The sequence below is a fragment of the Python bivittatus genome, unplaced genomic scaffold, assembly GCF_059951505.1.
Source record: "Python bivittatus isolate LINGU-HERP-01145 unplaced genomic scaffold, Pbiv_v1 ctg000200_np1212, whole genome shotgun sequence".
Taxonomy (NCBI): domain Eukaryota; kingdom Metazoa; phylum Chordata; class Lepidosauria; order Squamata; family Pythonidae; genus Python; species Python bivittatus.
The window spans coordinates 10,242,480-10,260,015 of record NW_028277040.1 but is presented as its reverse complement, the minus strand read 5'-3'; the positions used below and the strand labels follow the sequence as shown (position 1 = coordinate 10,260,015).

The window sequence follows — 17,536 nt, the reverse complement described above, 5'->3', positions numbered from 1 at the left end:
AAAGAACTTTGAAATTGCTTAGACAGTAACTCCAACTAAACGTTTGGAGCATTATCCTACTCAAAACATTGATTTAAGGATAATTGCCTGTCACTTGTTAATAAAATCAAGTTAACTATGGAGAATTAGAATAAATTAAATCTATTTTGTAGGGGATATAAAATCAACCATAAAAATATGTGATTCTTTTTTCCTACCAGAATTATTGCTTGTGTTTCATACTTACCCTCTATAAATCCCTGATCACTTGTTAAGAAATTAACAAAGGAAAGAATATTGTTTAGAGATGGAGGAAACAGAAGAATGAAAATGGCTATACAGTGCCCCCCCCACAAAAAAAAAAAAAACAGAACGTAGGATTCAAGTATCAAATATTTTTTATTATCATCCCTATAAATGTCTCAGTTCCATTATGCCTTCTTAATAGAAATTGCTGCATTGGTCTAATGAAGGAAAACATAATTGTACAGCAATAGCTTGCAATTTGGGAGAGTCATAATCTCAATCTAACTTCTCCATGGGCCTGAGTTATGAAGTATATTAGCTCTGATCCAGCTAAAGGATGCCATGATTAATTCCCACTGAAACTAGGGAAAGATTTTAAGATTCCCACAGCTTCTAATGAGACAGTCACAAATATATCAGAAAATGGTTGTGTGCTGAGGTTAGAATCTGTTATGATTTTCAGAAATATGAAAATCAAAACTCTGTCTAAAATCCCCTAACTTTTCAGAACATCAAGAATTATTTTTAAGGCTGGTGACAAAAGTCTCTATATGGTACACCTTACCAGCCTCTAAAAAGAGATTTACATGGAGAATACAATGTGTAACTAATTACACTGGTCTTTGACCATAATAAAGATTTGATTGAATGTGTAACTAAGGTTATCAATGCCTCGCCAATGTAGAAACAGTTCTTATGAACAGCTCAAAAATGGCCCAAGAAATTAAGGTGAAACATATGGGAAATCCTGAACATCCACGTTTTTCTCCAAATATTTTGCCACAATCCTTAACTTTAGTTACTGCAGACACAACATTCTACTAGACTTTCTGAGGAAATATCACAGATTCTAAAGGGAAAAAATTGTTGTTCATGGAACTCCTTATACTGAGTTAGGCCATTAGTCCCTCTACCTGAATACTGTCTACACTGATTGACAGTGGCGCTCTGGGTTTTTCGAAAAGGAGTATATCCAAATCTATATGGAGGTGTCAGGAACAGAAGCTAAGTTCAACTACAGATAAAACATGTGCTCTTTCTCATGCTCAGTGGCATGATGGTCTTTGTATGTGGAACATCTCAAGATCAATATACAGTAGGTCATTTCTCCTTAAAACAGTATTTCCCATATGTTGTTGAATTATAACATATCAGGTCTAGCCAAGATTGCCAATAATTAAAGACAGCGTGAGTTACAATCCAACAATACCTAAGGATCAAGATTAGGAAATGTCCCACCAATGGTCTATATTAGTTGGCAGTGATGGTATACCTCGAGTTGAAGATGACTATGTTAAATTTTAAAAAATGCTTTTTTAACAATGTTACCTTCATATGTTTCTTATATGTTGTTTTCATACCATTGCTTTTATTTTCAAACTGAGGTAAAGGTATATGCTTGGGTATCAGGCAAAAAAATATTGCATATTTGCTGCAGAAGCATTCGGTTTACTAAAACTTCACACATTCATTCATTCAATCGTTCATTCGTCCCTTACTTGTCGGTAGCTGGATGTGAAGGCTCCCAAGTAAGCTACAATGCCAGATGAGATGAGGATATCGCCTGTCAAATTGACATACTGTTTTCCCAGTTGCAAAGCTGCCTGGCTCCAACGGGTTTTCTCACCTCCAAGGCCACCAAGTAATTTTTCTGCTCGGTCTAGCTTTTTGCTGCACAGATCAACCTTAAAATCAAAATATAAACTTTAAGCAAAGCCATCCCAGCTAGTGCTACTACAAAGAGTTACATGCTTTACTTTCAGTACTTCTGAAAACTATTATATATGTATTGCTTATTATGATTATTACCATCATCGTCATAGAAAAGTTTTTATATTTGAAACCTCAAGATGAGAAAGCTGGGAGAAATGTGTGTGACAAATTGTCACAGCTGAATTCAACAAGGTCAATAGCATTTCCATTCTTCTTGCCTTCAAATGAATTATCACCTTCAGTTTGCAGCGCGAAATTGATAATGGATTTATATGCAATACCAAAAACAGTTGCATCTCAATAAACAATACATATCATACAAGAGCATGACACTGACTTATGAAGGTCATTCTCACACAGATGTGGCCCAGGAATTGAATGCATATGGAGCTTTCTATCTGGCAGTTTGTCAAAAATGTTTTCTCTAATAAACATTGAACATTGAACTAGCTGCAGTTCCAGCTGCGTGGAATGGAGGCACTTTCTTTGACTCCTCAGCTCTTGGATAGCCTTCCCTAACTTGGTAATTTCTCCATGTGTCAACTCCCTCATTCTAGCCAGCATCTGGCAAGCACAAGTTTGAGGGAGGTATCTCTTTATTCAGTTGCTTCCCCTTTTCTAAGAAAAGGTTAAACTATGTCCTACTCCAAATGTGCCTCTCTATGCTTGCTTTGTGCTCTTGACTAGCAGCCCATCAACAAAAGAAATGTAAAAGTATGGACAGACCAGGCCAAGGGGGAATGGTCCCTGGTTCCCTGATGCAAATAAGAGTAAAATGCAGCAGTCTGTGCACAGGGGTGTTGGAAGGAACAGAGAAGCCTCATTATTTCCTCATTTATCCCAGCAAATGGGATCAACATAGGAAGGGATGGCTGTAGCAGAGCTCACGCCATCACAAAATCCAGCTCAGAAATGCACTTTCCGTCCTGTCCAAGTATTCTCCCAGACAGAAATCATCCATTTAATTAAGGGAAATCCAGCTGCCCCACTGAACTGTCAGAAATACTATCCCCAAATCCAAACAGAGTTTCCTGTACAAAAATAATATATCCTTACACATCCTGCATTCTGTCATGCTCAGGTCTCTGCAATCCAACAGCCAGGTCACCAACTGCAGCAGGGTTTAAGGGTTTAAGCTCCATTTAACCATTGATTGATTATTTCCTTTTTTTCTCTTGAAAGCCTAAGCAATGTACATGGGCATCTCCTCAAATTTTATCTGCACAAAACCTTTGTGAGATGGCTTGGTCTGGGAGTGACCTGCCCAACATCACTCAGTAAGTTTTCTGCTTGAGTGGGAAATTGAAGCTGAGTCTCCCCACTCCCCACTACAAAACCATCACCTTCACTACTATATTATTCATATAACTGCCAGGTAGGTTCAAAATGTTTTAAGTATAAAACACTTTTGATGTTATCATTTATGCCAATGTAGGAAGATGATAGTTATCAGCACATTTTGGTATAATGAAGAGTCCACTGTATCTAATAAATTAACTAAATCATTTAGTAAAATTCCAATATTTTCTTCAGATGTTATGGCTGTTGCTTTGATCCTCAGGCCTACTTGGCAGATGATCTGCAGACTTTTAATTCAGAAGGACAAGAACTCTCAATAGAATTTTTTAGTGTTGGAAGCAAGAATTCTCACACATCTTGAAAAATGTCTGTTTCAAAGTATAGGCACAGAAAAATGTGACCCTGGCTAAAAGTAGAGCATAAAACAATCAGGGTTCATATCTTGCATCAGTAAGATTGTAGCAAATTAAAATAAGTCTATTGTAGTATATTGGACACAATGAATCTGTTCAATATTACACAACCACAATCAATGCAGTGCAATGGGATTTCTACTCTGTTCAACCACCATAGCTCCTTTCCTCAAAGCCTCTACTGAAGGCTAGATTCTCAGAAAGACTGAGGATGTGGAGCAGTGGGAGGAGAAATGGGCCATTTTTAGGGTTCAAGCCTTTGCATTGTTTAAAAAACAAAGTGCATTTGATTGTTAAGTATCCTGATTAGGGTTTTGAAAAATGGATTATAAATGAAGAAACAAACAAACAAATAGGTTAAAGCAATGGAACAGGCTTCTGTTTTGCTTTGATTTTGATATGTGAAGATGGTTGTTACATACCTGGTTTTCTAAGTCAGCTTTTTCCTGTTTTTTTTGTTCCAGAGTCTTCTGTAGTTTTGCTAACTTGTCCTGAACTTCCTTCAGGGCTGCTTGCTTTTTTTTCAAACCATCCATAGCAATTTTCAGTTCCCCTTCAGCTGCATTGAGTTTTATCTTTTTAGGAGCAACAACTTTTGCCACTCTGAAACAGTAATAATAATAACAGTAATAATTAAGGATACTATCCTTGTACATCTACATGCAAATGCTATACTATCTACCTATTCTTTCTGCACACACATTATGTAAACACACACAAACATTCTTGCACATATATACAATGACTCCATTAACAAGGCAATAGAAATCTTAATCGCAATTCAAAGTATCAGATGACTTATGGACTGTTAACTATCTTCCTCCAAAATATGAAGACCCAAGAGGAAAATTTGAGCAGAAGTAACATCTAAACATTTTAATCATCTGATAGTTGGGATGTGATGTTGCCCTTTGCCTTGTCAAAAATCAGATCCTCTCTCTTATTCGTTGTGTTAGCAATATTCTTTAAAGTCCAAATGGGCTTAGACTACAAGTCAGTGATGCGATATATTCAGACACCTCTGATTCTGTGAATGATGTAAGATCTACACTCTTTAAAGATAGATAGATAGATAGATAGATAGATAGATAGATAGATAGATAGATAGATAGATAGATAAAGACACACACTCACACAATATGTATGTATATGGAGAGAGAGAGAGAGAATCTGCTATCTATTAACTTGTTAAATAAAACAACCCCCATCCATAAAGGGTGTTCAAGTAAATATGCTTAAACTTATATACATATACATAAAAATAAATATAACCATGCAACCTAACAGTTAGTGCAAGCTGTGAAAGGTTCTTAAGCTAAATAGCAGGATGCAAGAAATAGGATTATCTGAGATGGGAGATAAAAGAGTTTGTGGGAAGAGATAGGAAGCTCTTACTAGACATTCTGATTTTGGTGTTAAGGTTTAATGGATTGAGTAGTGAGGAAAGGGGAACAGAATAGACAGAAAGACAGTAGTTTGGGGTGTAGGCAGAGAATCAGCTCAGAACCATATAAAAGACCCCAAGTTTGGGTGTAGAAAAGGAGCAAAGGAAGGAAGAAAGGGAGGGCACTAGAAAATAGCAGAGCAGGAAGTTGCTGGAAGAAAAAGTAAAAAGCAAAACGCATATGGTACAAAGTCCTTCCCCCTCTGGGATCCCACTCCCTGCAGCTTTGCCCAAGAATGCAAAGCAATCAGGAGCAACAATTGGCAGCTCGACCACTACAAAGAAAGAGAGGGCTGAAGTTTCACCGATGAGAAAACTCACCCAATGGGTTCTGCTGGGTAAGGTTTGAGACTAGAAGACCTGTCCTGAAAGAAGGAGAAGTGGCCTGGATTCAGATGGGCCAGATAGGAGATGTAACTCAGAAGAAGGCTCAGAGAAAGAGAAGAAGAGGAAGTGCTATACTGTAGGAGGCTTTGCAGAGACAGCTGTTTGTTTTGAGTCCATTTGTCAAGAGAAGGGGGAAAGTTGGTCTGTTTGGGTTTTACAAATGTTCTCTACCATTAAAGAGACTGCTTAGTCTATTTTACGAGGGGAGGATGGACTGGAAGATTCCTATCCTTTGAGTTCAATAGTTTAGTGTTGTTTAATGTTACCACCGTACCAGTGTTATACCTGTGGGATTCTTTCTTTTTGGATGCCCCAGAAAGGAAGGAAAACACCCTTCAGAGCCACAAGGAATAGTTGGCAACAGATTTGTTTGAAATAAGAGTTGAAAGGGATCCTGCTTGGGAATTCCCTGGGGGAATCAGTTCTCCCACTCAGGACCAGGGCTGTGTTACAGGCCTGGGTACATCCAGGTCTGGAAGAAAAAGACAGTTATGTATATAAATCAGTAGAAAAGGAACCCCAAATTTCCGTACCTGGGAAATCTGCATGGTTAATCGATAGTTTGGACAATATGAGTCTGGATAGCTGCCAGCTCCCACATGTATTTGGAAATAAAAAGAAAGCTAGATAATGCTGCCACACTCTTTTCACAAAGGGAGACTGTGTATATCTCTATTCCTGCAACTTTCTACCACCGCTTGGGGAAGGAGAAACAGGCACACACACACTTCCCACTAGTCCAGCCCAACATTCTTCATCTACATTATGCTTTGAAACCAGCACTTACTTGTCATAGGAGTCCATGGCTATGACCCATTTGCACAGCCCTTCTGCAGCTGTGGAAGCATTCCGAATCTTTTCAGGAACAAATTCTGGATTGGTGATGTACTGTTTTCTAATGATATTCATGTAAGCTGGAGGGATGTTGTCCTTATCATACTCATGAAGTGATTGCAGAAATCTCATGTCCCCAAGGAGTTTCTTAGCTGGGCCCCAGAAATCTTCTATCTTTTTTCCAGTACCTGTTGGATCTGGAATTTTATCTGCCTTAATCCCTTTCAGAATGCAAATGGTTTCCATAACAAGTTTCACACCAGCAGGGGGGCTCTTCATGGACTTGACAACAGTGATATCCTTTAGGTATTCAAAAGATTAGATAGGGGAAAAACATATTTTATTTTTAATTTTGAAAACAATATTACAAATGTAATCATATTTTGATGGCAGACCAGTTGGAACCTCTCCGAAGAACATCAGAACTAAGGAAGCCATGACAAAGAACAATGTTCTCCATTCAGGTAACCACAAACCTATTTCCACTATAGCTGGCCAGTAGAAGAATCACAACAAGGAACTCCAGGCTGATTTATCTTCTTTACCTTTTCCCTCTTAATTCTTTTTTTTTTTTTACCCTTCTCGGTTGCTTATTTTTTACATTACAAGCCTAAGAGTAGCAGCCATTGGAAGTTTGAGTTTATCTTATCATTGTGAGGTGACCGAAGATGCTATGTTTTCACACCTTTCCCCTTTTCTATTACGTATCTATCCCCCACTCAACCACCTCCTTGATCATTTTATAACTCAGGTATGTGCAGGAAACGTCTATAAACCCCATAAGAATTTCTCTAAAAATTACTTTTCTTTGAAACAACTGTGAAAAGTAATTTATTTTAAATTTGTGTAAGAGTGATTGTATTAAATGCAGAAGAAAATTTGGCCTTGTACTACAATATACATAGAAAATCAGCATTGCTCCCTTTTATTAAAAAAAACATTCATGTATCTGTCATATCAGAAAGAATAAAGATTTCGGAAATCAGTTCCAGTATACAGCTCAGTCTTTCCTCCCACACTTTATACATACACACTACATGTGCTCTTGGGACCAAAACAATCTCAACTTATTCTCAAACTTCAAATGGATAAGAAGCCATTCCACAATGGCATGGAGCTGGGCATGGAAGGCGAAATGCCTAATGGGCCACCTGGTAAGTAGAATTGGCCCAGTAAGATGAAACAAATGCTGGGTTAAGACACCCAAGGCTGACTTATCAGACCCATGCCATAAACATGCACCTGCGCCTACACGCTGTCAATACTTCCCCTAACAAGCAATTTCAATCCCTTTTTTTAAAATGTGTAACTTGCACAGTTGGACTGAAATCTGTGATTTTCCTAACCTTACTTTAACAGTTAGTTTTGAAAGCTGATTCCTATTCTTTATAGGGCTTCTGGTAATATGATTGTGATTAAGTAATCCAGATTAAGTATCATTACATTTCATTGTATAACAAGTGATCAGTCCTTCCCATTTATTTTTTCAAGTTCAACTAATCAAATATTTTTCAGTGTTATATCAGTACACCTGTACTAGTGAAAAATACCCAGTGAGCACTGACATTCACTGTTAAATTTTATGTTTGCAGACCAATGGCAATGTCAAACAACTCTGACAGACACCAAAGAGTATCTGATAACTAATTCAGATACTCAGCAGATGGTTAAATTCATCATCATTTCTAGCACTTATCATTTTTTAAAATGACATTTATAGTGGACAGAAACTTGTGTCCCTATCTTTTCTTTCCTTTCTTATCAAGTTCCTTCAATAAACTGCCCGAAACAAAGCAAAATTCCACACAGAATCATCTTTCAAAGAAGGTCACCCCTTTACCCCCTGCTGGGTGCAGGATTTGCTAAGGCATTTTAGATAAGATGGGTCTGGCCTCTGTTTGAAAACTGGCAGTGAAGGGAAACATACTGGTTGGCAGCTTTTATCATCAAGAAATTCCACCTACCCTGAATCTACTTTCCTGTAGTTTCAACTCACTGGTTCTGCTCCTGCCATCTGAGGCAAAATGACACCATCTCTGTCTCTTATTTCATTCTCTTTCAGGTTAACAGAAAGATAACTGAGACGGTTTTCTGAGTAAGTCTGTGTATGTTTCTAATTTCCCCAGCCTTTCAACTCAAGCTAGAAGAACAAAGCTGAGCTTGGCAGTGTCTTCTCTCTAAGGGAGAGGGGCACCCTTTAAATGAGGCAAAAGTAAAATTCTGGAGCAATGTAACAAATGAATGCCATGTCAGCCTTGACCATTCTCTACAGAAAGTCTCTCTCTCTCTCTCTATCTATATAAAAATAAAAATTGACATGCCTCTCCCTTTCGGCTGAAGGAGCTCAGCAAGAATGAAACAGAGGCTGTACCTGTGCCGTCAGAGTATCCAGAGCAGCCAAGGCACTTTCCAGGATTGGCAAAGCCTCTGCCAGATCTGCATCACATTCATCTTTGATGGCTTTGGCAGCCATGGCTTGCTCATTGGCTACTTCTTCGTCAGCCTTCACAATCTTCTCCGTCTTTGCAACTTCCAAAGATTCTTTCTCAATAACGACCATCATCTCATCCACCTGCTTGCTCGCTACCTTTAGCTGCGGCTGCAAGGCTTCCAGTTCCACCTGCATGGTCGCCACCTGGGCAGCAGCTGAATCCAATTTCTCCAAGCCCACTTCATACCTCTTTTTCAGTTTCATCACCTCACTGGAGATAAATCAGAAGACTAAATCTGAACAACATTGCCATACAAGTGTCATTGATTTAACCCTCAAGCACCAACCCACCCACCCACCCATCACGATGGGAATTGTGTCTCTGCTGAGCACTACTTCTACCATTTCCCCTTCCAATCCAGTAAATTAATAAGAATAATAGTGCATTTCTTGAGTCTTAAGATGATTTACTTAAATCTTGGATGGTCACTGAGATGCTTCTTCAGCAGCTTTCCAAAAGGGTTCCAAAAATAACAGATTGTGGCATTTGGTATCAACTGAAGTTGCAGTCTTTACAAGGTATGGGGGTTGGGGTTGTTTGTTTATTTTTTGTTTTATACATGATTTGGAGCACTCTTTTATAATATTGATTTTATTCTGCATTGTAGGCTGCTGTGAACAAAGGAAAAACCAGACATAAAGGGATTTACTCAAGGAAGGAAGGAAGGAAGACAAGCTTCCAGAACCAATCTCAAAACATAATATTCAATAGAATTAAACAGTAGAATCTAATCAATTCAAAATACTAATAAAAGTGAAACAGAAAGTGGAAAGGTATATCTGAAATATTTTTTCAAACAAACCATTCTTATTTCGCATTTTTTTTACAAACCAGCTGTCTGTTTACCTATGGTTTACCTATGGTAAACAGACTGAGAAAAGAAGAAAACAAAAATAAAACTTTCTTTTTAGTTTTGCTTGAAAAAAATTATCATCGCAGATAACCCAGCAATTTATTATTTGTACTCTTAGTCTTGAACTATTTGAACATCTTACATTTTATGCTATGTTAGCTTCTAGCAGTAGCAATATTATTATAATTATAATAATTGTCCTTAATCATTATTCTTTTGTTTAGTTGTTAAGTCGTGTCCGACTCTTCGTGACCCCATGAACCATATTGCGCCAGGCCTTCCTGTCCTTCACTGCCTCCCTGAGTTTGCTCAGTTTCATGCTCATTGCTTCAGTGATGCTATCTAACCATCTCATCCTCTGCTGTCCTCTTCTCCTTTTGCCTTCAATCTTTCCCAGCATCAGGGTCTTCTCCAAAGAGATCTCTCTTCGCATTAGGTGACCAAAGTATCTGAGCTTGAGCTTGATTATCGATCCTTCCAATGAGCAATCAGGGTTGATTTCCTTTAAGATTGACTGGTTTGACCTCCTAATCATTATTCTTTGGGTATGAAAAAAGCCACCTTCCTTGTGTGTGAGATCTATGTACCGTGTCCTATTTCTGTTTACATACATCCCTTGTTGGGCTCTGTGTTTGGGTGGGGAGTGGGTGGGTGTGGGGCAGTGGTGGAGGAAACAGTACAAGATTATTTTTGCTAACAAATGCTACATCAATCATACTTACGTTCTCTTTTTTTCCAGTAGGGATTGGAAAGTGGAAATTAATTCCAGGTATGAAGTGGGTGTTACGTAATTGTGTCTCTGGAGCTCAGTATAGAACGATTCAGACAAATTAATGGTTGAAGTATGAAACTTTTTACACATATCAATGCAACCGTTTCGGGTTTCTTCAGACATTTCAATATCGCCAAGGGAGCGAGTGGCAACTGCCTGCAAAGCATCTGTAGGCCATGACTGAATTTAAGGAAGGGGAAAAAAAAGATCTGACTGTTATTATGAAAGAAGAGTGTTACATAAAGAATACTCATGGGTTAAAAAGAGCCATTAAAAAGAAAAGAGTTCAACTACTGCATAGGTTTCATAAGGGGCCAAATACCACACTGAAAAGTAGATAGGTATGCCAGTGGCAAGAGAAAATGTGGCCTTGTCAGAAAATGGTAAGGGTTATGTTTTTTAAATGGTTCTTACTGAGTTAAAGCCATAGAAAGCATTGGAAACATATTTATATCATATTGCCAAATTTTACAGGCTATGGCCCCAAGTGGTAGGAGAGAGTCCAGGGGCAGCCAAAAGAGAATTGTGCAGCTGCACACAGCTTGGGAGGAATTAACTCATGTCTGTTTTCCACCTTTAAGAAGCTACCACTAAAAATATACTACTGGGATTCCATGAAACTTACAGGGACAACAGCCTAACAAAGAGTCTAACAAAAACGGCATGGGTGCTTTTGAGTAGAAAAAGAAAGCTGCTATGGATATATGATAAAAATCACTAAGCTTAAAGATCAAACTTATCGTGAATTGGATGCTCCATATTTGAAGCTCTCAGGTTCTTTTTCTTGCTTAAGAAAAGCTGCAGAGTGAGGGAGGCTACAGCATGAAAGGAAGGGAGTAGGACAGCTATCAGCCCATTTAGTTCTGAACAATAGCCCCAATCCAAATAATCTCACTCCCAAAGCTATTAGCTAGAAAGGAAAAGAAATATGTACCATTTTAAAATACAGTCAGGGGATTATATACTTCTTCCATTAAAAAAACCCCACTCAACATAGAAAAAAAAATCAGCAGAATTTGTTTAAGCAAAAACTTATCTTAAGGAAACAATATTTTTCATATCTTCTTTCCATCACACCATGGGCAAAATATTTGCAAACGGTTAAATAAGCCACAATAAATCCATAATTAACCATAGCTTACAGTTATATACATAGCAGAAACATACTTAAATAGCTTTTTGATACGGCAGAATATGGAAGCCAGCTTTAAACCATTGCTTCAATTTCTGGCTGGTTTGGAACTCAAATCATTGTTTGTTCCCACCACAGAGCAGCAAGTTTTCCTGGCTCATTTCCCCACCAGAAAGAAAGGAGTAAAGTGCTAATGCTCACTGCAAAAGACTCGTTCATATTTTCACTGATAATGCCAAAACTGGATTGCCCCAAGTGCTTTCATGCATTTCTCACAGTTGTATTTCAGAGCCTTACCTGAAACCAGTCAATAGTGCAACAATTAACAAGAGCTGGAAACTTCCGAAGACGATTTCGGAAGGCATCTCCAATGGGACTCATGGCCAATACAACATGGAGCTGATCCCGACAACGATCAATGAACATGTTGAAAAGAGCAATGGGGCTACCATCAGTCTGCTTGCTTCTATCCCGTTGGCGATCAATAGAGCGCATCTTTTCACAGATTTCTTGCTTCTCATCAACTGCAAAGAGGTTTGGCACTTCTCCAGCATTTAACAAGTTGTTGATGTCTTCTAAAAATGACTCTCTTTTTATCTGGGTGTCAGTAAATAAGAAAACTCCTTGCATCTCACCTTCAGTAGATCTCCTTAGAATGACTTTTAGATCTTCATGCCATTCATTGGTCCCATAACTCTTTGAGATTTCTACCTGGAATGGTGTGTAGTCAGCCATATAGGCTGCTAAACGTGTTAGGGACTGTCGACCACTTCCACCAACACCAACTAGAAGGGCATGGCTACGAGGTTGTTTCAAAATGCGTGAAATTCTACAAACATGTTCTATAGCGAATCGAAATAAAACCAGCTGCATAGGCTTTTTGCTCATATTATTATATTCTTCCATATGGCTCTCAACAACATGTCTCAGTTCATCCACATCCAAGACTTCCCTATAATTTGTATCCTCCCTTTTAGGATCATGAAAATCACAGAACATCAAGCTTCGCAAATCATCCTCTTCTACCCTACCATCATAATTGAAATCCAATCTTTGGAAAAGTTCATGAAACTCTTCTTCCAAGTGGTTTGTTACTACTTCTCGGATGCATCCAACCAGCCATGATCGATCTGCTTTATCTACTAAGCGGTCATAATACACCCTAAGGACCTGCACAACAAACAATAGTGTGATTGTTTATAATAATTAATTACAAATATATGACAAAGGAACATAGTTTCTTCCAGGAAAAATTATTAAGCTTGAGAAGCTATATAATCAAAAGGAATAACTAAATGACATGTGGAAAAGCTATTTTCTATCAACAACGAGTTTACTGATTGGCACGAACACAGTGTAGTCCTACAGCAGCTTTCCTCAACATGATGCTCTCCAGATGGGACTACAATTCCTATCATCCTCAGCCAGCACCATGTTGAGGAAGGCTGCCTTTCTTTTAGCCATCATGATCTCTGCAGTAGAAGGACAGATGGTGTTCCCATTCACAAAATGGGTACTCCAGTGGGTATGGCCAGTCACACATTGTTGTTGCTTTTTCTTTATTATAACATCTATTGTTGACTTCTTTTAAGTGGAAATGGTCATACAAGGCACAGCAGTTAATTGCTTATGCTGCTAAAGCTTTCAACCATTCAGTAGCTTATTTTACAAGAAAATATTTTACAAGCAAATGTAAGACTGAGCCTTCAATTAAGTTACTAATGGGAAATTTACCTCATGAACCCAAAGGCGTTTTATGGTTCCTGTAGAAACTGTTGTTTCAGGTCGTGACAGACAAACCCCTTGAATGACCCGAGAGAAATCTCGCAAATTGAACAAATAGTGTGATTTGGTGGGTGTAGGGAGCAGGTTCTCCATAGCTTCTTTGTACACAGTCATTGTGCTATTAATAATTTGTGCAGTCAGTTGAACACATTCCGGGGAGAAGCTATAACTGTTGATTGAAAGTTAAGATGAAAGCAGCAGAACAGTTCATACAACACAAAATAGAAACTTAAACATTTTCCCACATTCACCAAATTCTTTGTATTGCTCATTAAATATAATTTTGGGTTACAGATGATGGCTGTAAAACACTTGGATATAAGTAGCAGTCATCAATAAAGCTGTACACTAAACAAAACCAGCAACCACTATTTATGAAAAGATTAAAAAAAGAATTCCCACCCTTGCCAGGAACTGGGACATGTCAGGTGCATAGGTGCTGTCTGGATGGCAACAGCATCTGGTATGAGTGAATTTCACAGTGAAGTCAAATTACTTCACACATCCATGGGACTGATTCAGGAACCCTTGGCCTTCCAGCAATTATAAAGGACCAAAAATTACTACCCAAAAGCAGTGATCGACAGACACTACACTATCTTCATTTTATGAGACCAATCCAGAAATACTTGTTTATTATTCTTCCAATTTATTTAGTAAGGGAAATTAGCATTCTGTTCTTCAGTTTATAATGTTTTTTAGTTGCTTAGTTGTTTAGTTTTTGGTGTTCTTTAGTTTATAATGGGAATATTGGGCTACCCCAAGTAACATGCTTGGAATAATAATTTCCTTGTTTATTTGGATATGAAGATGTTCATATTCAGAACGCTGGAGGTTGGGCAATTGGAAATTAGTTGGAAATTAGATACAACTCAGGACACAACAGCCAACATCTTGAGGGAAGTGCCTTGCTTTTGTGTCAACCCTAACCCTTATAACATCAGGACTGGCAGAAGGGGCACGTTGCAGGTCCTGTCCACAAAGGAATGTCATCTGATGGGACCCAGGACGAGAGCCTCTTTCCCTTGGCCCCTGCTCTTTGGACTATCATTCCCTCTGAGGTCAGATTGGCTCCAACCTTGCTGGCCTTCCAGAAGGGCCTGAAGACATGGCTTTGCCATCTGATCTGGGGATCCGGGAACGTGGGTATAGAGCCTGTAAAGTGGCCATATTACTAGGGAAACGGAGTGCACTCTTCTACAGATGGGGGGGTGTTAATAGTTTTTTATGATTTTGGTTGTTTTTTTGGTTATTTTGTTGTATTTTTTTTGTGTGTTTGTACACTGCTCAGAGTCACGTATGTGGGATGGGCAGCTATATAAATTTACCAAATAAATCCATAAATAAATATAGACATACAGAGCAGGGTTGTTGGCAATATATTGCCTACGCAACCTTTCTGCATAGAAGCAGCCCATCCAACTTGTCCTTGTCTTTCTTCACTGACATTTCTCAAACTAAGGAAAGCTTTTTTGGGGCAAGGTATAATATTTTGCCTTCGGCATTATTACAGGGAAGATACTCTAAAATTCCATTTGAGAAACACATTTGCCCGTATGAAACTGGAGATGTTGAAACAGTCCCACATGTGTTATTTTATTGTACCATCTATGGAGATATTCATCATGTTTGTACCCTGCCTCTTTTACATCAGTGCCCTGGACTATTTGACAATATTTACATGCACATCTTTTTCTCTGATTATAGACTGTTTATAACTCTGATCCTAGCAAAATACTGTGCAGCAGCCATCAAAAGTAGGCATCATTTGGTGAAAGGTCTCCCCCAGTTGTAACATACTCTTATTTCAACTATTACAATTACCTATATTATTCTACTTTTATTTAATGATTTTTTAGCTGTTTTCACTTATACCTTTTATCACTGGCCTTCGGCTGTGATAAAGTTTTGTTGTTGTTGAGTCCAGTGTGGACTTGCCCCAATATCTTTTAATGCAGGGGAAGTGAATGGGGCAGGGGATTGCAAGCAACATTTTTCAGTTGCATCCTTCACTATTATGGAAATTAGATTGGTATCCTCATTGTTGGTCTTCTCAAAATGACTAAAGACAGAGCTGTTCCAGTGGAGGTGAATGGTCATCTATTGTTTTAAGGTAGTTTTATATTTTAACTGGTTTTTATATTCTTACTATTCTTTTTATTTTGTAGTATAAATCACTGGGATTTGTCTTCTGAGTTTAATTGTATTTAAATACAATCAATGAATCAATCAATGGCTCTGATACAATAAACTATATCTGCTTTTCTATATCCTTCAGAAATTAATTTGAAGATTGGCTACAGTATATTGGCATGTCATCAGCGGGTCAATTCTGCATGAAGTTGATATGTTTAAAGATATCCTTGAAGACCTGCAGGATGGGAAATGCAGATATTACAGTCCAATACTCCTGGATGGCACGATGCTTGGGAAGGGTATTGTGGCAGGCAATCATCTTTTTTTATCTAAGTTAATATGCCACAATATAACAACATCACCTACCATACAGTAAGATGCCAATCGAATATTCGGGAGAAAATTGTATACATTGAAACATCATCAAACTCATTAATGGTAATTGTGTTGAAGTGTCGCAGATATCGAGGAGTGATTGGATTTCGACCTCCACCTGTAGAGGAAGCAAATCACTGACACATATACAATAAATCTAAGTCTATCAAACACTTCTGCAACCAAGTTGGATTCTTCCTGATCTCCATACATAAATCAAAAGGGACTTTTTATTAAGAGCAGCTGCTATGATCCAAATACACATGCCACAGTGGCAAAAGACAATTTATTTTGAAGAGGGAGTACTGTGTAAGCCTTCCATATACCAGGTAATACAGTAAAAGTGACAGCAGTCTAATCCAAAGTCTTGCTACATCAATAAACACACACTAAAGAATTATAGTTATTACTTACAAAGGTACTCAGTCCATGCTAATATTTAGGACTGGTCAAGGTAACTATAACAGTGACAAGTCTACATGTTTAATCACACTGAAACAGGTATTATGGGATCTCTTAAACAAACCATATCTTTTGAACGAAAACAGAATCTCTGCCTCTTTGTTTCTTTATGTTGGGGGAAAACCAGGGATTAAATGCATAGATCTGCCCCTGTGTTTCTAACTCAGACAAGGAATTCTGGAGTGTATTATTTCCACATATTATACTGTAGATCTCCATGCACATTTCCCCTCTAAACCAAGGAGAGGAGACTCAGGAGGCCCTTAGGCTAATTTCATGCAGCCCTCAGCTTAACTGCAACAGAGCCGTGAAGCAATTTGCAGGCCCTCTCGGAGATCCAGAGAGACCCAGCCATTTTCAGCCTTAGAGGCCCCTTCCCATAATAAGCAATTTTAAATGATGATTCATGAATGACAAAAACAAAGATGACTTAATTTGAATATTTAAAAAGAATAATCAGTAGCAAGTGTGGTATTTTAGAGATGTATTCTCTAACTACAACCAAAAAACATACCTGCTGGGCCCATTGCACAAATGATCTGGATGTCCACAAGTCTAATCATACTGCAGTCTTTCAGGTCATACCAATTCCAGTGATCCAACCACTGACGAAGTAACTCCACCGGAGGCTGAGCCCCATAGACCTCTCTGGCTGGCATGTTGACATCATCAACAAATACCACCTAGAAACCAAAACTGTTTCTCAACAAGACACTGATTCTGTACATGGCCCATAAGTTACACCCAAAGGCATTATAAAAATGTTGCTGAGCTCATTCAGAGTGAGCATGTTTCCAGGTAAATTAATCACAGCCAACCTGCTCGTCTCTTACATATTTTTAAGACAGTGTAAGATGCTGTTGGAAAATTCCCACTCTCCATAGTTATTGGCTGGAGTCCACCCACTTCTCAGGTACCCTTAGCCCAGCTCTAAAACAAGGGTTAAGAGCAGCATTCAGTCATTTGGCTTTTGGCCTGCTACCTATATCTACCCTTAGGATAGATATATTTGCTGCTCTGAGTTACAAAAATCTGGAAGTCCACTACATGGCAACAAAGACATAAGAAAACTCTTCCATCCCCATTTTTGCAACTCAGATACAGAAGCTCTAATATACCATGCTAAATTATAATCTGGTTTCTTTTTGATCTGCATGTTGCATAAACACAGGCAATGATAGTATATTCAATACACTATGGTTAAACAAACCATG

The 17,536-nt window shown here is 38.4% G+C and overlaps 1 protein-coding gene across 1 annotated transcript in view; it reads right to left on the bottom strand.

The window, feature by feature from the left end:
* The window catches only part of DNAH7 (dynein axonemal heavy chain 7), a 158,788-nt gene that overhangs the window by 43,655 nt on the left and 97,597 nt on the right, over nt 1-17,536 (bottom strand). The window contains exons 37-45 of the mRNA XM_088135694.1: nt 16,837-17,005; nt 15,852-15,978; nt 13,299-13,518; nt 11,862-12,734; nt 10,383-10,612; nt 8,687-9,017; nt 6,269-6,615; nt 4,073-4,253; nt 1,725-1,910 (exon numbers count right to left, since the gene is read on the bottom strand). Of these exons, the coding sequence (XP_087991820.1) occupies nt 1,725-1,910; nt 4,073-4,253; nt 6,269-6,615; nt 8,687-9,017; nt 10,383-10,612; nt 11,862-12,734; nt 13,299-13,518; nt 15,852-15,978; nt 16,837-17,005 (2,664 nt within the window). The remainder of the gene's footprint in view (nt 1-1,724; nt 1,911-4,072; nt 4,254-6,268; nt 6,616-8,686; nt 9,018-10,382; nt 10,613-11,861; nt 12,735-13,298; nt 13,519-15,851; nt 15,979-16,836; nt 17,006-17,536) is intronic.